Source organism: Momordica charantia (genome assembly GCF_013281855.1).
Source record: "Momordica charantia cultivar OHB3-1 chromosome 10 unlocalized genomic scaffold, Mcharantia_2.0 BLBB01000010.1, whole genome shotgun sequence".
Taxonomy (NCBI): Eukaryota; Viridiplantae; Streptophyta; class Magnoliopsida; order Cucurbitales; family Cucurbitaceae; genus Momordica; species Momordica charantia.
This window is the reverse complement of record NW_028275158.1, coordinates 8,950,839-8,970,971: the sequence shown is the minus strand read 5'-3', so window position 1 is coordinate 8,970,971 and position 20,133 is coordinate 8,950,839. Positions and strand designations below refer to the sequence as shown.

The 20,133-nt window shown below is 39.6% G+C and overlaps 2 protein-coding genes across 8 annotated transcripts; one reads left to right on the top strand and one right to left on the bottom strand.

The window, feature by feature from the left end:
- The first annotated feature begins 808 nt into the window (after positions 1-808).
- LOC148208496 (uncharacterized) lies at positions 809-4,535 on the top strand. 7 transcript variants are annotated; one of them, XR_015787298.1, is made up of 6 exons: positions 809-992; positions 1,194-1,264; positions 1,389-1,741; positions 1,925-2,035; positions 3,798-3,942; positions 4,053-4,535. XR_015787298.1 is itself a non-coding variant. In XM_088117805.1 (5 exons), exons 1-4 carry the CDS (start codon positions 1,380-1,382, stop codon positions 3,858-3,860), a joined length of 372 nt encoding a protein of 123 aa, XP_087973931.1. In that variant the 5' UTR covers positions 1,296-1,379; the 3' UTR covers positions 3,861-3,942; positions 4,174-4,535. The 7 variants fall into 7 exon arrangements, 2 of the variants coding, with proteins under 2 accessions (XP_087973931.1, XP_087973929.1); XR_015787297.1 differs by having other exon boundaries at positions 1,149-1,264; XR_015787294.1 differs by having other exon boundaries at positions 809-1,264.
- A 7,869-nt stretch (positions 4,536-12,404) lies between these two features.
- Positions 12,405-14,279, bottom strand: LOC148208495 (uncharacterized). Its single transcript, XM_088118780.1, has one exon. The coding sequence runs from the start codon at positions 14,277-14,279 to the stop codon at positions 12,405-12,407; it is 1,875 nt and encodes a 624-aa protein (XP_087974906.1).
- Positions 14,280-20,133: the final 5,854 nt, after the last annotated feature.

The following is a 20,133-nucleotide window of genomic DNA, read 5'->3' as shown; positions in this document are numbered from 1 at the left end:
AAGGAACCTCACCAATTTAAGTAAAACAGTGGCAACCCTTTAAGGTGAAGTTAACCCCAACCCAATTAGACACATTTAAATAAACATATTTTGGTTCCACCGAGATATGAATATCATATTTAACGGTTCATTGATCCATCACCTATTGTTGAGAGGGGCTTAAGAGCCTAGACCTAATATCATTAGTTTTGACTAGTTAGGAAATAGGGTGTTCTTTAGCAAGAGGGAGTTTAACCTAGTTACTAGGCTTAGGCACCGAACAAATAAGTTGGATGATGATGTTCCTCGTTGAAGACTTCGAGCACACTATTTTAATGATACAAGTCCATGTTAAGTGCAAGGAATTGGGAAAAAATATTTACCAACCTTAAGTTTGATGATGACAAGGATGCAGTGAAGATTAATATAGTCTATTTTATAGAGTTTTCCACGATGATTAAGGAGAGGGAGCAGTTTATAGATAGCCTTCTAGGAATTGTTGAGGATTGGGAGGCATTCTGCAACTATAATTGGAGTACTATGATCTTCAATATGACTCTATGGAGCCTCTAGAACACCTTAAGAGACAGATTAGCGACATACCAGCAAAAGTCGAAGGGTGACCTTAGATACACGGAGACTTACCGTCTATATTATTTTCTGTTAAGATAGCCCATTAGAGGTTATTATAGTGTTAACTAAACTGAGGTTGTGGATTAAGTTTGTTTTGTGAGGTGTTGCACTTAACTAATGTAAGTTAAACGTACTTACCCTTACCTATATAAGGGTAAGTGTTTTTCTGATATGGCTTAATGAGATTAAACTAACAAGATCAGTTTTATTTTGTTTTCTGAACACTGATCTGGTTCCACGAGTACTACGAACACTAATCCAGTTCGAATCCAGTGTATTCTTTTTGGATTAGTCAAGATAGTTTGATTGTAGCCTGGTTGCTCGGATCAATGTCGAATTTGCTTTTATCCAAGATGCTTAACTGTAAAAGTGCTTCTGAGGTATGGTAAATTCTAAATGCTCTATTTTTTTCATGAAATATGGCTAGATTAATGGATCTGAAATCTAAACTTGAAACAATGAAGAAAGGAAGTTTGAAACTTGAAGAATATATTTTTTGAAGATCAAGAATCTTGTTGATTCTTTAGCAACCGCAGGACGAAAAATCTCTCATGACGATTATATTCTTCATATCTTACAAGGACTAGATACGAAATATGACTTTGTGGTCTCGGTAATCACGGAAAAAGATGATTCTCCATCTTTGCAAAAGGTATATTCATTGTTGCTTGCTCAAGAAAATCGTATTGATAGACACTTTTCTATCAATCCTGATGGTTCATTACCAACAATTAATCTTACTACTCAGAATTTGACGAAACAATCAAATGTTCCAGCTTCTTCTACAGGACAGAATGATTCGAATAAGCGGAGGTATCAAGGATAAAGATCTAATAATCACCGTTTCTGGAATACTAACAATGGAAAGCCTCAATGTCAGATCTGTGAAAGGTTTGGGGATATTGCTGCATAGTGTTGTTTTTGGTTTGAAAGAGAAGTTCATGGTCCCAATTTGAACTCTCAGCATCAGAAATCTTTCTAATTTTCCGTGACTGGTCATGGTTAGTCTTCATCTGAATTTAATGCTCTTACTCTGCAACATGATTTGAATAAAGAAAATCTCTGGTTTCCTGATTGTGGTGCTCTGAGTATCGTGGAGATAATAAATTTCTTGTCGGCAACAGTACAGGTTTGAAAGTTCTTAACATTGGCTCTTCTTCCTTTAAATCTTCCTCTTATCCTAATTCTATCTTTCCATCTTCATAATCTTTTACATGTTCCTAGTATTACCAAAAATTTAATCAGTGTGAGTCAATTTGCCAAGGGTAACAGTGTCTATTTTGAATTTCACCCATTTACTTGTTTTGTGAAGGATCTCAATAGCCAAAGACTTCTCCAAGGCATTCTTAAAGATGGATTGTATAGCTTTAATTTGGAAAAAGTATCTTCTTCAGACTCCAAGTTGGATAGCTCTTCTTTCACAGTTATGTCGTCTACTTCTTTGTCTCATGTTCTAAAATTGAAGCTCATTCTTGTATTGTCATTCCTTCTGTTCCTTCTTCTGCTTTTTCTGTTCTCGTTTTGTGGCACAATAGGCTAGGTCATTCAGCTATTTCTACTGTGAAGCATGTTCTTGATACTTGTAATATTTCGTACTCTAATAATAAAAGTCATGCTTTATATCATGCTTGTGCCATGGGAAAGAGTCATGCTTTGCCATTTGTGGATTCCTTAACTGTGTATTCTGCCCCTCTTCAATTAATTATTGCTGATGTTTGGGTCCTGCTTTCAAATCTTCTAGGAATGGCTTTTGTTATTATGTGAGTTTTTTTATGTGTATTCTCGTTGTACCATTGATATACTTTCTAAAATCTAAAGATGAGGCATTCCAAGCTTTTCTTATTTTTAAAACTCATGTTGAAAAGCTTTTTAGTTGCTCTATTCTTCATTTGCAAACCGATGGAGGGGTGAATTCATTCATTCCTTTTCGTAAATCCAACGGAATTGAACAAAAGTTACTTGTCTTTATACGTTTCAATATAATGGAATTGTAGAAAGAAAGCATCGTCATATTGTCGATATGGGTCTCACTCTTTTGTCTCATGCTTCTTTGTCCTCGGAGTTCTGGGATGATGCATTTTCCACTGCCGTATATCTCATTAATCGTCTTCCTGCTATAGTTCATCTTCATAAGTCACCTTTGGAGAAGTTGTTTGGTCAAACTCCGAATTTTTCCTTTCTTAAGACTTTTGGTTGTTTGTGTTATCATTCATTGAGATCCTATAATAGACATAAAATTGAACCTCGTTCTCCTCCATGTTTGTTCCTTGGATATAGTACTGTACACAAGGGATATAAATGTCTTTATGCTTCTGGTCGATTGTATATCTCACGACATGTTCTTTGTTATGAAACCAAATTTTCTACTTCCACTTTTCTTGTTTCAAATTCTAAAAAAATTTGTCCTCTTCTTTTATCTTAAATCACTTACCAGTTATCACATCAAGCTCATCCTCTGCTTTATCCAAAAATCATGCCTTTAGTACTACACCTACAGATGTGTCTTGCCTTCTCAGCCTTTGATTAATGACCCTGATTCACGCCTTGTCCCATCCACGTCAAATCCTATTCCTTTGTCCTCTCCTTCCTTGAGCCCTCCACCTTTTGTTCCTTCATGTGATCTTGTGCTGCCTGCTCCAACCATTTCTTCTCCACCGTCTGATGGTTCTTCCCACATATCTCCCACTGCCTTTATTCTTGAGTCTTGTTCAACTCTTCCTATACATGCACCTCAAGCTGATATATCTTCAAGAGTTGTTTCTAACCAACATCCAATGATGACTCGTGGTAAGCATGGTCTTTTAAGCCAAAAATTCTTTTGACAGAGTATATTGATGTTGAGCCTCCAAATGTCAAAACTGCCTTGAAGTGTGGTCATTGAATTCAAGCCATGAAAGAGGAGTATAATGCCTTGATAGCAAATCATACATGGTCTTTGGTCACTCCTCCATCTGATAAGAAGATTATAGATTGTAAGTGGGTGTTTAAAATTAAACGTAATTCAGATGGCTCCATTGCTCGTTACAAGGCCTTCGACAGGAAACAGGATCCTCTTTAAGAATCTTAAGATTTTCCATATGCTTTTTAGGTTATTATATTTTAAGAAAACAAAACTCTACAGAATTATGTTTCTGCATCATATAGTTATTTAATTGCTAGCTTATATTACTTTGATGTGATTGTAGGTATGGGAGTATAAGACTGTTTTGATGTTGACTACACATCGCACTCAGGCTGAATGTCGATGACATTCCTCATCTTCTCTAATGGTCATGCACCTATTGTCACTGGTTTCGTGTGCTGACCATTTATACCTTCGTGTCTAGTCATGTAAGTTATATATAATTTGTTGTTTTAAACGTTGTTGTTGTCTTTTTTTATGTCAAATTGAACATTAGGATTCTTGCATATGAACATTAAATTATATTCGGAGGTGACAGAGTCTAGCCATGGACCATCTCATGAATCCACTGCAAGCCCGCGTCTTATCCCTTCCAACACCCGTCGTTAAGACAGGAGCGAATCTTACACTAGTCGCTAATCAAAAAAACGTTCCAACAGATGGTGTACCGACCAAAAATCAGAAGGACTAAGGGAAGAAGAAGGTTGCAACCGAGGGCATAAAAGAGCATACATTGGTCCATTCCTCAACAATGACTGAGGACCGAGAGGATGGTGTACCGACTGAAGACGAAGATCTAGATGATGAGTCGGACTATGGGGATGAACCAGAAGTTAATGTCAAGGAAAGAGATACTTCAAACATTTTTAAGAGTTGATGGCTTAAGCACGTAACTGGTTGTACCCTGGTAGCATAAAATTTTGCTTGTTAAACTTCTGGGTGGAGTTGATGCATATCAAGGTGCTCAATAATTGGAATAACAAATCGCTTGATATGTTACTAGAATTGTTGAAATATGCAATTCCACCCGGTGCATTTATACATGGTTGATTCTATGAATCTAAGAGAAAGCTAGGTGACTTAGGGCAAAGATATGAGTCCGCTCTCGCTCTCGCTTGTTCAAATCTAGCTCTTGCTCTTGCTCGGTTAGACCTTTCTCTTGCTTGCTCATAACAGATCGAAAAGAGCAGGAAGTTAACAGTTGGGCGACGGCGGTGGCGACCAGAACAGAGGGACTGAGAGTGGCGGTCGATAGTTTTAAGAGGAGTGAAGGGAGTAAGAGAGAGGCGTTGGCGTGGACTTGTAGAAAGAAAGAGGAGGTGAGAGGAAGAGAGAGAAGAATATTAAAGAAACAAAATACTATTTTTAGAGAGAGAGAAGAATATTAAAGAAACAAAATACTATTTTTAGAGAGAGAAAATGTGGCACCTTTTTTGAAATTCATCTCTCTATAAATTTCGAAGCTTTTTTTTCTTCGATTCTAAATATAACCAAGTTGGATTTCATAGAATCAAACCACAAACCATATTCTTGTTTGTAATAAGTAAGATTTTTTTTGTTTTACATCTTATCCCATTTTTAATGATAACGTGTTTTTGATATTGATAAGTTTTTCTAGGATTTCAAAATAACCCAATTTTGTTCATGGTTTTGGAAAAAAATCGAGACAAAAGAGAGAAGAATGGTGTCTATTTTGAAGATATTGAGAAATACCCACCTGTAAAATAAATTTTGGACAATGGAGGTAGAAAGAAACGGAAGAGAGAGAAGAAGATGATGAAGAACAGGAAGGAAGAGAATGAGCGATATATATATATAGATTGGCCTGAGAAGAAAGCAAAAAGAGAGCAACTAAAAAAAGCAATAGGGGTCAATGTGTAATTTCACACAAAAATAGCATGAGCAGACGTTTAGAAAACATAAGTATTCGAAACTAAGGCAAAAAACATTTTTGTCTTGGGAAAAGGTTATTCAGTCTAAATTTTCAAAAGATTTCTGATTTTGATCAAAAAAAAATAGGAATAACATTTTACTGATTTTCATTGTTGAATTACAAGTCCTAGAAACAACTTTGTTTCAATTTAATTTTTAATTTTTTAATTTTTGTTTTCAGACAAAGCATCCAAGTATTTTGTGTAAGAAATACCAATTAACTCTAGGATATTGATTGATTTGACTCAAAGAAGTTTTAGTTTGCTCAGATAACACATGCGTTCAAAATTATTTTTTTTAACCTATTTGATTATTTTAATTAATTTAAAAATAACGAAAATTATATATGTGTCCATGATGTCAAAAAATACAATCGTTGGCCTCCTTTCCCCCCTTTCTTTTCATATTTTCCGTTTTCTCTTCCTCATTTCCATTTTTCTTTCTTTCTCCTCTATTTTGTTGAACACCGATTCTTCTCTAGGAAAGTATTTGAGATTCGATTTCGGAAGTAAGTCGATTTCCTAAGCTTGTACTTTTTTTTAGGCCTTTGATTTTCCGATGATATATATATTTGGAAGATGGTCTCTTTTTGTCGATTTCATGTTTTTTGGCGTATAGATGAAAAATCAGATTTTAGGGTTTCTTTGTCATCGATTGCATTTTAGGGTTAGGGGTTTTACTTTCCGGCGATTGTATTGTATGTTTTCTATAAAATGTGAGTTTAAGGTGGTGGGAGGTTGAAGAAGGTGAAGCGTCTTTGTTGAACTCAGGCAACATGGAGTAAAGATTTAAATCTTTGAAGTCGGTTCGGAGATCTGAAAAATTTCTCGTCAATTTCGGGCGAGGTCCAACCAAGGAAGTGAACAGTAGGTACTTCTCGAGTGAAGTCTTTTATGAACTTCACTCGAGTTTTTCCCAACTTGTTTAATTAAATCCTCCTGAAGATCTTCACCCAAAGTGTGTACCGAGAATTTGGTACAGGATGTTTAAAACTCGAGCGAAGATCTTAAAAACTAGGAACTTTGCTCAACTTTTGTACAATCTGTTCAATTTCCTGGGGCACGATCTCGCCCGTAAAATGTACAAAGGAATTGAACCATATTAACAAAACTCGAGCGAAGTTCCATAGGAAAAACCCACATACTTCTATCATAGGAATAAACATAAAATAACTAAGAAATTTAAAGAAAGCAATAAAATAAAGAAACACAATAATTAACGTGGAAAACTCCAAGTCGGAGAAAAAACCACGGCCCACAAAGAAAAATCCACTATGTGAAAAATTATTACAATCACACAGATTTCTCTCTCGATCCAATTACACAAACACTCTCTAAAAACAAACATCGTAGTTCACTAGAGCTGGTATACCAAGCTTAAAGTATTTTAATTAGAATGATTAAAACTCAAGCTCATGAGCCCCTTTGATAGTAGTTGGAACACACCTTCTCCTTGTACCTTTTCGATGTTGGACAACTTCTACTACTTGGTGAACACACTCGATCTCTTCTTGTATCTTTTCGATGTGGGATAAATTTCAATTCTAATACCAAAAATCAACAAATTCCACCTTGACAAGATATTAAAGAATTCATAGCTTCTACTGCACTCATTGTCTTCACCAATAATCATTCTCAATTCAGATAACTATAACCTACTCCACCATAAAAGTAGACCACTTGGAATGTCGCCTTCCAAGATTTTTCTTCCTCGTCACATGTCGATAAATGCAACCTTTGCGGAAGCAGAAACTCTCGGTGTAACTTCCATCTACTTGGCTCACTTGGAAATTCTTCAACCATCAACATAACTTTCACCACACACACCTTGCATAACCGCAAAGCCAATGTCCATGTGTAAACTTGTGGAACCGTAACATCACACTTTTATCATGGTAAAGCAGACATACCATGATGATGAATTCTCTCTCTTCAAAGGAATTGATCATCGTCTCCTCTGACGAGAGAAACACCATCAGCATCTGAGCTAGAGTTCTTTGACATACCAGCTCTATTAGGACAATCTTTCGTCATGTGCTCAGACTGTCTGCATCCCCAACAACAAGCTTTCTTTTGCATGAAACCTTTCTTCTTCTTCCAATTGCTAGCTACTAGTATTGAATCTTCATGTAAAGTACATCTTTCACTCTTCAACATTCTTCCTTCTAACAAAAGTTTACTAGTAACCTCAGCGAAATTCAAAGTAACCTTCCCGAACATCAAGATCGGCTTTATGTGTTCGAAAGAAGGTAGAAGTGACAAGATGGGCCTTAGTGCTTTATCTTCATCATCTATCTTCACTTCGATTAACTCCAACTCAAAGATGATGCTATTGAGATTACTCAGATGATCTGAAATTTTCGTACCTTCCTCCATTCGCAGTGAAATTGCTCCTTCAAGTACAACCAATTTGAGATGCCCTTTACCTGGTACAATGCTTCGAGCTTCTCCCAAAGTTCTTTGGGAGTCAAAATTCCATGACATTCGCAAGAATATTCTTGTTCATATCACGCTTGCAGTCCTCAAATTCATTTCCTCCCAATCTTCATCACCCATGCTAAACTTCTTAGAACCTCTGTTGGAACCACCGGTGACTCCACTGAACCACTATCACCGCTTAGCTTTTCAGAAGCACCTTCTCTCGATCTTCCCTTCAACATCTTGTGTAACGTAGATTGTATCAACACATCTTTGACTTGCACTTGCCACAAGCCAAAGTTAATCCTTCCGTCAAATTTCTCCATGCTAATCTTCACTTAACTCATAAAGAATGATATATTTGCTTCACACTCCTAACGAATCTACAAATAGTGAACAACCCACACTATTCATAGAACCATAGCTCATTTCAAGAAATATTTTCTGTTGTGGAAGTTCAGACAATGCTGCAACCACAGAGCATACTCAAAAATTCTAGAAACTACAAACCTAAATCTTTGATATCACTTGATGGGGAAAAAGACCTCATATTTCTACCGCATGAATAAGTAGAAAATAACTAAGAAATTTAAATAAATAAAAAAAACGCAAGAATTAAATATGGAAAACTTCAAACCAGAGAAAAAAAATCATGGCCAACAAGGAAAAATCCGCTATGTGAAAATTTCTTACAATTACATAGATTTCTCTCCCCGACCCCAATTACACAAAACACTCTCTTAAAGCAAATACCACTCAGTTAACTAAAGCCAGTATACCAAGTTTAAAGTATTTCAATTGGGATGATTAAAACTCAAGCCCATGAACTTCTTTTATAGGAGTTAGAACACACCTCCTTCTTATACCTTTCCGATGTGGGACAACTTCTACTACTTAGTGAGCACATTTTCTCTTTGTATCTTTCCGACGTGGAACAAATTTCAATTATAATATTTTGCCAAAACCCAACACTTCGCTCAAGTTCTATGATTAAATTCTTGTGCACGATTTCGCCTGAGATCTACCCCAAGGAAATTGATAAAATGATGCTTCGCTCAAATTTGGTTGTATGTCAAATTCCTACTTGGTTATTTGTTATGTGTTTCTCTTTGTCTGATTATTGTTCTTTATTTCTTACCAAGTTTTCTAAGATAGAAATAGTACCTAAAATTCATCCCTCAACTTATGCCTTTGCCAACTTGACATGTCTATCGCACATAGCGAAGACAAACACTGATATTAAGACAAAACTCACCCTCAAACAGCTTGCCATGTTTAGAACAACTATCTTTAACCATCTCCTTGACTTACACCTCATATTTAACAGTTCGTTGATATACAACCTATTGCTTTAGAAGGTTGAGGAGAGTAGACCAAACACCATTAGTTTCAACCTTTTTGGAAATAAGGTATCTTTTGGTCAGAGAGAATTTAATATCATCAGTGACCTAAAATATGCGAGGATTCCAATTAGGAAAGACATATTTCCTCAAATACTTAGGACCATGTATATAGCCGCATGATTCGAGGATGACTTTGACGCGATTAAGGTATCAATTGTATGCTTCGTAGAGCTAGTTTTATTGGGGAGAGAGAAAAGTTGAAGTTTGACATGAGTTTGCTGGGATTAGTGGACGACTGAGAAGTCTGCTACAACTACGACTAGGCTCGTTGTCGTTCAAGAAGACGATAAGTAGTCTACAATATGGCTCGTTGAAGAAGTCGAAGGGAGGGGGGTTGAGGAAATCATATATTTTGTATGGTTTCCCTTGGGCATTCCAGGTACGAACATAAATATTTACTTTTTGACATTGTTGTTTTGAATTATTTATGGTTTATAATGTCAATCACTTATTTGTACAGGTGTGGGTGTACGAGACTATATCATCTTTATCCAGACATGTTGCAAATTAAGTAAATGAGGATGTCGTGCCATGTGTCACAATCGCACTTTAACGGGACTCGGGAAGCGATTGTGCGGCACTTGCTTTCACCCTCTAGCAAGTCAGCCAATGCGGAAACGAATAGCCGGTGGCACAAAGGCTATATGTCGCAACCTCCACCCCCGTTCTCGGGAAAACGGTTTTGGAAAACGGGGTTAGAGAAAAAGGTTTTGGAAAACGTTTGTAAGCATTTTAGAAGTTGTTGTAAGCTTGAATGCAAGAGAATAGATTAGCGGCAAGACAAGAATACAACGCAATGTAGGGAGGAGACTAGGTGTACCCCCCTAAGGTAGATTATAAAGCATTTTGCCTTTGGCAGGCGTGAACATGCAAAGTGGCGAGGAGTCACTCGCCACCAAAAGTACAAGGAAAACTAAATAACAAGCAAAACTAAATACATGGCATGAAAGCATGTAGAAAGAGGTTGTTATGGGCATGCGGCCACGGGCAACAGGCCCTAGACAAGCATGACCATGACATTCTCCCCCACTTAAATGGTTGACGTCCCTGTCAACTGTCGCTGCTCGAACTCTTCAATTGCTGTTGTAGCTGTTTTCAGTTCTTCAGTACGCTCCCAACTTATCTCTTCATCTGGGAGCCCTTTCCACTTGACTAGGAATTCCTGGACGTCCCTTCGTGGTCTTCCTACTTGGCGTGTTCTTTCGGCGAGGATTGACTCAACTTCTTTGTCAACCTTGTTTGTCAACGTGACTGCTGGACGGGTTACCTTGTTTCGTGTAAGGTTGACAGTGTCGGGATGGTAAGACTTCAAGTTGCTCACGTGGATTACTGGATGGACTTTCATCCAGGAGGGTAGTTGAACTCTGTAAGATGTCTTGCCCACCTTCTGAAGGACGTTGACGGGTCCTTCATATTTTCGCACAAGGTGTTGGTCTTTGTTACCTCGGAACCGAAGTTGTTCAGGTCTCAGCTTCACAAGGACTTGATCTCCTGCCTGGAATTCTAATGGTCTTCGCTTTTTGTCTGCCCACTTTTTCTTGTGTTTAGACGCCTTCTCTAGGTATGCTCGGGCGACTTCGGTGGATTGACGTCATTCCTTCGTGAAATTGTAGGCTTGAGGGCTCTTGCCCACATAAGGATGGTCGACAACATGAGGTAACACCGGTTGTCGCCCGCACACGATTTCGAAAAGGGTTCTTCCCGTGGTGGTGCTCTTTTGGCAATTGAAACAGAATTGGGCTACATCGAGCATCTTGATCCAGTTCTTTTGCCAAGCATCAATAAAGTGGTGGAGGTACTCTTCTAGCATGCTGTTGAAGTGTTCCGTCTGTCCGTCGGTCGGTGGGTGATAACTCGAAGAGATGTTCAAATTGGATCCCAATAGGCGGAAAAGTTCTGTCCAGAATGTCCTTGTGAAGCGTCCGTCTCTGTCGCTCACGATGCTCTCAGGAACACCCCATAATTTCACCACATTCCTGAAAAATAACTGTGCAGTCATTTCGGCCGAACACATCTTCAGAGTTGGAATAAAGGTAGCATACTTAGAGAACCGATCAACTATCACGAGTATCGCTTCTTTCTCTCCGACTTTAGGTAGGTGGGTGATAAAGTCGAGAGACACACTCTCCCACGGTTGTGATGGGATTGGCAAGGGTTCCAGTAAACCTGCAATTTTGTTTCGCTCGACCTTGTCTTGTTGGCAGATGAGACACGTTTTGGTATACTACATCACGTCGTCTCTCAAACTCGGCCAGTAGTAGCCTTTCTTTAACAGGGCGTAAGTTTTCTGCCATCCAGCATGGCCTGCCCACATCGTGTCGTGACATTCTCCAAGTAGAAGCTTTCTTAGGTTCCCAGAACGGGGAACATACAAACGGTTACCTTTGGTGAAGAAGAGGTCATTCTCCACCCAAAACTGTCTAGTCTTCCCTTCGTTGGCTAACTGAATTATCGCTTGGGTAGCTGGGTCATTCTGTAAGTTCTCTCTGATGGCTACACGAATGGATCCAGTGAGCTTGCTCGTTTTTAGGTGAGCTAACATGCACAGGGCCGCATTTTCGCTCTTTCTGCTAAGGGCATCTGCCGCCTGATTTGCTCGACCGGGCTTATGTTCGAACTGAAAATCGAACTCGACAAGGTACTCTTGCCACCTAGCTTGCTTGGATGACAACTTCGGTTGGTTGAAGAAGTGACAGACTGAGCTGTTGTTGGTCTTGACAACGAACTTGGCCCTAGGAGATATTGCCTCCAGGCCCTCAAGCAGTGGACTACTGCTAACATCTCTTTCTCGGAGGCGGCATACCTCCTTTCAGCATCATTCAACTTCCGAATCTCGTATGCAATGGGGTGACCGTCTTGGGGAAGCACTCTTCCTAGGGCGAAGTCTGACGCATCGGTTTCGACTTTGAACGGTCGTGTGACGTCTGCAATTCCCAACATCAGCCCCTCCATCATTGCCTTTTTCAAACTCTCAAATGTGGCGTGACATTCTGGGGTCCAGTTCCACTTCTGGTTCTTCTTCAGTAAATCTGTTAAGGGCCCGGTCCGTTTCGAGAATCCTTCCACGAATCGCCTATAGTAATTGGCTAATCCGAGGAATGAACGTAGTTCTGTGATGGACGTCGGAATTTTCCACTCTTAAATGGCTTTGACCTTTCCATCCTCCATGCCTATTCGACCACATTCTATCACATGACCCAAGAAACTGATGCGTTCTTGGGCAAACGAGCACTTTTCCCGTTTAACATACAACTGGTTCTGTTTGAGCTTCTCGAAAACAAGCTGTAAGTGTACCTGGTGTTCTTCCATGGTTGGACTGTAGACGACTATATCATCTAGATAAACCACCACAAATTTGTCGAGGTATTCGTGAAACACCTGGTTCATTAAGGTACAGAAGGTGGCGGGAGCATTCGTAAGGCCGAAGGGCATGACAAGAAATTCAAAGGCCCCATACCGAGTGATGCAGGTCTTCTTCGGTTCATCTCCTTCTGCGATGCGCACCTGGTAGTATCCAGATCGCAGGTCCAGCTTAGAGAAGTACTTTGCCTCATGAAGCTGATCGAACAGGTCTGTGATGATGGGCAAAGGGTACTTGTTGCGGACTGTGAGTTTGTTTAATGCTCGATAGTCGATGCATAGACGGAGACTTCCGTCTTTCTTCTTCTGAAAAAGGACTGGGGCCCCATAGGGAGCCTTAGCTGGGCGGATGAATCCAGCATTTAGTAGTTCATCAAGTTGTTTCCTCAGTTCGGCTAGCTCGGGAGGAGCCATCCGATAGGCGTTCTTGGCGGGCAGTTTTGCCCCCGGTAACAATTCAATCTCATGGTCTATCCCCCGTCTTGGAGGTAGATTTTTGGGCAGGTTGTCTGGCATTACATCGGCATACGCCTCCAAGACTCGCTGGATTTCTCTGGGAACTGGCTCTTCAGAATTTCTGCCTTCCGCAACAGGAATGGCCATGAAGGTCGGCTCGTCACGGGCGAGACCTTTCTTTAGCTGGAGTGCTGATATCATCTTCACTCCGCTTGGTTGTTTGATGCTTGTCTGAACAACTGTGGGATCGGAACCCGTTACAACCATGCACTTAGCAAGGGGCATGGGAATGACTTTGTGTTCCAGTAGAAATTCCATCCCCAATACTATGTCGAAGTCGTCCATTCGCACTATCACGAAGTCGTCCATCCGCACTATCACAAAGTCGACCAGTCCACTCCATGTCCCTAGCTTTACTGAGACTCTTTTTGCAACTCCCATAATGGGGAGGGCAGCCGAGTTGACCGCTTTCATCTTTCCTGGGTCTTTATCCCATCGCAAGTTCAGCCGACGTGCTTCGGTTTCTGTCATGAAATTGTGGGTGGCACCAGAATCTACCATAGTGCTTTTTGCGGCTTTCTGATTGACCCATGCTTCCACATACATCAGACCACGTTCCAGGGGTTCCTTCACTTCCTCGGCTTTCTTCTGAAGCGCCGATAAGAATTTGAGTGCTCCCATACGAGGGTTGTCATCGGCGTCTTCGGGAGGAGTATCTGTTTCGGGGCCTTCCGATTCGATCGCTCGGTCGTTCGTCAGTGTGGCTTGGAAGGCCCGGAGAGCAGCTCGATTCGGACACTCATATACTCTGTGCGGTTCCTTACAAATGAAGCAGGATGGTCCTGTTCGATTGTTATTGTTTGGTGGGTTCGGCCCTCTCCATGTATTTCCCCCTCTCTGCTGGAAGGGTCTGCGGTCTCCTCCTCCATTTCTGTCAACTCCCCCATTTTTAGGGGACCCCGATCTAGCAGGTCTGTTTCCACTACTGGAAGAAGCTTGGGTCTTCCTCAGCTCTTGTGACGTGTCGCTGCTAAGATCGAACAGTCGTTCGGCTGTTGCGTAAGCAGTAGGGATATCTTGTACCTTCTGTTCATATAGTTTAGCTCGGGTCCATGGTTTCAAGCCCTCCACGAAGGCGAAGACCTTGTCTTTCTCGGACATATCGCGGATATCTAACATCAACCCTGAAAACTGCATTACGTAGTCTCGAATATTTCCTGTGTGTCGCAATTCACGTAGTTTACGACGAGCAAGAATCTCTACATTCTCCAGGAAAAATTGGGATCTGAGTTCCTGCTTTTGTTTTTCCCACGTGCCGATGGTACATTTGCCCTCTTATACATCTACGTATCTCGCTCTCCACCACAACTTCGCATCGTCAGCAAGATGCATTGTGGCTAGTGTAACTTTCGATTCCTCTGTCACCGTGCTTGTCGCCTTGAAGTACTGCTCGAGGTCGAAGATGAAGTTCTCAAGAGCTTTAGCATCTCGCGCCCCACAGAAGGGCTTGGGTTCGGGAACTTTCACCTTGTTGAAATGAATCAGTCCCCCAGCTGAATCTGGTTTCTCACCGCTCTCATGGTGAGATTTACTTTGGTGCCTAATTCGGCAATCTCCGCCCTCATTTCGTCGATGGTGGCTTTGAAGTCGTCGGTCAGCTCACTGACCATCCGCACAATAGTCTTTTGGGAGATGTCTATTTCTTCGACACGCTACTCCATGTGGGCGATTGAGCTCGATGAGCTTTCGCCACGCTCAAGGTTATCAGTACGCTTAACCTTGTCTTCAAGGGTCTCAACCCGAAGCATTAACTCACGTATAGCAAGCCCGTCTATGTGGGCATTCACGACGTCAATTTCGTCAGCTTTGGTGGAGATCTCATCCAGCCGAGATTCCACATATCTAAGGTTGTCAGGGATTTCCCTCAAGAACAACAACTGTTCTTCGATCTCGGCGAGTCTGTCGACGTGGGACTTGCCCAACTGCTTTGTCGCGGACATGGTTACTGTTTTCCAACTCGAGGAGCCAACTAGGCTCTGATACCAACTGTCACAATCGCACTTTAACGGGACTCGGGAAGCGATTGTGCGGTACTTGCTTTCACCCTCTAGCAAGTCAGCCAATGCGGAAACGAATAGCCGGTGGCACAAAGGCTATATGTCGCAACCTCCACCCCCGTTCTCGGGAAAACGATTTTGGAAAATGGGGTTAGAGAAAAAGGTTTTGAAAAACGTTTGTAAGCATTTTGGAAGTTGTTGTAAGCTTGAATTCAAGAGAAAAGATTAGCGGCAAGACAAGAATACAACGCAATGTAGGGAGGAGACTACGTGTAGCCCCCTAAGGTAGATTATAAAGCATTTTGCCTTTGGCAGGCGTGAACATGCAAAGTGACGAGGAGTCACTCGCCACCAAAAGTACAAGGAAAACTAAATAACAAGCAAAACTAAATACATGGCATGAAAGCATGTGGAAAGAGGTTGTTATGGGCATGTGGCCATGGGCAACAGGCCCTGGACAAGCATGACCATGACACCATGCATCCTCTGGTGGAGGTACAACCATTTGACTACATGGAATGTGCTGGACAGAGAGATTTTTTGGTCTACTACTGTAAGTTAGATTTACATTATAATTATCATATTTACATTGCATCTTTACCCCATCGATACTTTACTATTCGTGTAGGCAAGAACGCTAACCTTATATTAAACTGATCAGAGACGAGCTTCTTGGATAGGTCATTCGACCAACCCGTATCAGAGGAAGACGAAGTCATGGAAGAAGGGTTTCATTGAAGCGAGGATGTCGACCCATTGGCTGCACGTGATGGTACATAGTATGATGATTAGGGCCGAGGTGTGAATGTCGATCTGGGTGATGATAAAAAAGAAGCAATTTGAAGACTAAGGAGAAGAAGAATTAGAAGAAGATATGTATGTCCAATGTACGTCTAAAGAGTGTGAAAAAGCACTTGACGTGTATGGATAAGCATATGGGTGGTGTCGAGGTCGAATTAAAATCCATCAGAAAATTTTTGCGGCGAATTGCTAAGGTAAACAAATTTGTATAACTGTAATAATAATTAATATACGTTGACAACATTGTTAGACTAATTTGTCATTCATTGTCTAGGGTTTAACTTTTTATCCTAATGACATGAGAAGAAGTACTGGTGGAGATGGTCCTTAGTCAGGAGATGGTCATTGGTCAGGAGATGGAGGAGGCATCTTCGATGGATGAGGACCTCGAAGTGGTGATGATCCCACTGGTGGTGATGGAGGAAGCACCTCTAATGGACGAGGACCTAGATGTGGAGACGATGCAGGCAGTTCTAATCCAGTCGCTATGGACGATGATGCCACTGATCATATGAACGAATGTCGATCATGTGAAGGTAAATTCACCACTAACATTTTCTCAGCATGCAACTATCAAGCCATGACAACTATTTCTTTATTCATACAGGAGAACGTTGAGGTGGCACTGGACCATGAGGTACATTTGGTTAGTTCAGTATTTCAACTTCAGTTCTAATTGTGTGCTAATGAAGGTTGCATGTATCCTTTTTGAAGCAATATGCACGTGACTTGTCGTTTAAGGAAAACGTGAATAAAGAAGATTGTAGAAGGAGAGTAGGAAAATGGAAGGTGGAAAAACCGAACAAAGTTAAATCACAGACTGCCAAGCATATCTCTGGCATGTCTCAGGTGGACTCAGAGGTGGTACGTGTGTTTTCTCAACCAATAGATCGGCCTCCACCTCAACGACGGTCGCAGAAGAAGAAACTCCCATGGAAGCTTCATGGCTCATTCCTAGGTAAGGTGGACGAGAAGAAAAAAAAGTAACTCGGTACGATCCACTAGTTGGTCCCCCCTGAACACGTTAATAAGTTCTATGCATGGATGGACAACGTGAAAACTAAGCGTTCGACTCGTAAATCATGCTACGGTAGTAGAGGAAGCATGGTTTCGTGACCTTCTAACCCCCGACAAGTGGTTGACAAGTGAGATACGAGGTTGAAACCCTAAATATGTGTTTACATTGTTCATTACATGTTTCTACCAATAGTAACAAATATAGGTAATTGATTTGTTGGTAAGATTCACGTGGAATAAGTTCAAGCAATGCCTAACCTTGTATTGTCGAAAGTTCACCATGGTGATATAGTATTGCAGTATGATAATTAGTACTTTTTCATTGTTCATACATAAACATTCATCCTCTAACGAGTCTTCATTTCTAACAACAGGATTTCTTTCGACGGATCGATGGTATATACCAATGTTTAGTCGCCCCAAGGCCACTCAATTAAGAGTTGCAACGGAATACGATTGGGCTGACAAGTATAAACTGTGCTTAGCTACATAGACAACAAGTCATAGGTGGCTTGAATTGAATGTTGTTTATTTACCATATAACATCAGTGGAAATCATTGGATCATGGTTTACATATTGATCTCGAGGAGGGTGAGATTGTCGTGTGGGACTCTTTGATATCGATCACACCACTGCATGCCTTGGAGTCTGAGTTGAAGCACATGAACATTATTCTCTTGACATTGATGCACAGGGTTGGTGTTACGGTAGTTAGACTAAACCTACCAATTCTACCATGACACGTTCGTCAAGTAACATCGGCACCATAGTAAGTTGGTTTGAGAGATTGTGGTATTTTTTGCGTTAAATTTTTCGAATATGATGTAACCAAGTCCAATGTGGCCACCTTAACTCATGATAAGATCCTCTTTTTTATGAAGAAATTTCCCATCGAAATGTGGGCAAATAGATCCATATTTTGATTTTAAGAATTCATGTACGTTTTTTGATTATGTTATAATAGGTTTCAATATTAGCACCTTACACAAGTTTCAATATAATGTTGTTTTTTTATAGCGTTAATATTTTTCACGATTTTACATAGGTAAAGCAAGTAAAAGGTTTAATATCAAATATTATTCTTGGTTTAATATCAAATATTATTCTTTCAGTAACACGGGTAATGAACGATAAATACGTAATAACACAAGTAAAAGGTATTCACACAGAGAGTTCAATTTGGGCAAGGGTTACGCGTTCACAATAGAGAACAACATGCTTTTTTCTTTCTGGAAAAAAACTTAGGCATGTTCCACACATGTTCGCCCGAATTTTTTTACAGAAAGGAGATATTCTATTACACTTTTCATTTTTCGACCAACAGTATAATGATATTGATAAGACTTGATTAAGGCAAAAAAGTATAGTTTTGCATGCTTAGTTGACGGTTATTTGGGATGAAAAATGTAAGTTCATGCATATAATTTAAGAAAAGTGTGCATATTTTGTGATTAAGGACTTTGGAATTAAGTTTTAGGTAAATGAATGCTAATTTGTGTGAATATGCTTATTTTGTAAGGAAAAGTGAAGATTAATGATCACAATGCATCAGGCACATCACATGTCCAGAATTTCCAGCTGACTATAGAAATGCACCAGCCAAATTGCTTCCACATTTGATGTCTTGATGATCAAAACGTGAGTAACCACTTTTGACCAAGTAATTGGTCCAAGAATTTTATTTTTATTTTATTATTTATTTATTTATTTATTTTGAAAAGTCCAAGATTTGTTATTAGTTCCTAAAATCTCTAAAACCTCATTTGGTTCCCACCTCCCATGCATTGCACAATATTTTGTTACCTCTTTGGCCTATAAAAGGAGCTTTCAAGCATCACTTCAAACATCTCATTTCCATGCTTTGCTTTTTCTTTCTAAATTCTTGTCAACTTTAGCTTTTAAGTATTAATTCCAGCTTTAAGTTTTGTTCTTCCTTTATTGTTTTTAAAATGATTCCTTGCTTATTTTATTGCAATTTTAGTTACTCTAATTGTGTTCTTTTTTCCCGATTCAATGAAAATGCATTCTTTTGTTATCTTCTTTTGCTATTACATTGATTTTAATTCCATGAGTAGCTAAATTAATTTTTCAACCCTCCTACGAATGGTTTAGTTCATCTATTTTAAATTACATCTATCAGTGAGCACGGCGTATTACGCTCTATTTGCTTATCTTGATTGATACAATCTATTCAGTTGATTTTCTTGTTGGCCATTTGTTTAAATCACATTTGTTTGAATTTAATTTTGAGAAGATTAGAGTCAAATGGATCTCATCAAGGTAAAACGGGAAGTAACTTAGAAATAAAAACTAAAACAAGATCCTAGACATAAGCTCTCTTACCTATTTGTAAGTTGGCATTTGACTCATTTAGGATTCTAGAGTTGCATAGACATATATAAACACTAGCCTAAACTTCTAAACAAACCAAAAGCGGTATGGAATAGGAGTTGAACCAGTTTGCATAAATTGAGCGTAATTACGGGCACATTTGGTAGGTGTAATTCATCATTTTAGAACTAAACAGAAGTAGGGGTTGGCCTTTTAAATTCTATTATTTTCGTGTGTTTTTCGTGTTCAACCAATCTCACCAATTTTTATCACAAACCTGATTGCTTATTCCAACAGTTTCAAATTCAATTTTAAAAGAAAAACTAGTCTCTATGGAGATGAACTTGGAATATTTCCAGATTATTACTTGTGACAGTGTGCACTTGAACTTACCGTCTAACTATTAAGCTGAGATGCAACAAGTTTTATATTCCAAGTTCAAGTGCACCTCTGCTCAACAAGAAATCATCCAGTTGATTTCTTGTTGGCCACTTGTTTAAATCACATTAGTTTGAATTTAATTTTGAAAATGTTAAAGTCAAATGGATCTCATCAAGAGAAGTCACTTAGAAATAAGAACTAAAACAAGATCCTCGACATAGGCTCTCTTACCCGTTAAACGTAAGTTGGAACTTGATTTATTTAGGATTCTAGAGTTGCATAGACATATGTAAACACTAGCATAAGCTTCTAAACAAACCAAAAGCGGTATGGAATAGAGTTGAACCAGTTTGCATAAATTGGTTTGATTACGGGCACACTTGATAAGTGTAATTCATCTTTTAGAACTAAATCTTAGTAGGGGGTTGGTTTTTTAATCTTTGTGTTTTTAAATTGTGTTTCC

Coding starts and splice junctions, on each gene's coding strand:
- LOC148208496 (XM_088117805.1), top strand. CDS start 1,380: ATGTTCCAGCTTCTTCTACAGGACAGAATGATTCGAATAAGCGGAGGT. Junction 1,504..1,667: donor CAATGTCAGATCTGTGAAAG/GTTTGGGGATAT, acceptor ATTTGAATAAAG/AAAATCTCTGGTTTCCTGAT. Junction 1,742..1,924: donor TCTTGTCGGCAACAGTACAG/GTTTGAAAGTTC, acceptor TGTTTTGTGAAG/GATCTCAATAGCCAAAGACT.
- LOC148208495 (XM_088118780.1), bottom strand. CDS start 14,279: ATGCAGTTTTCAGGGTTGATGTTAGATATCCGCGATATGTCCGAGAAA.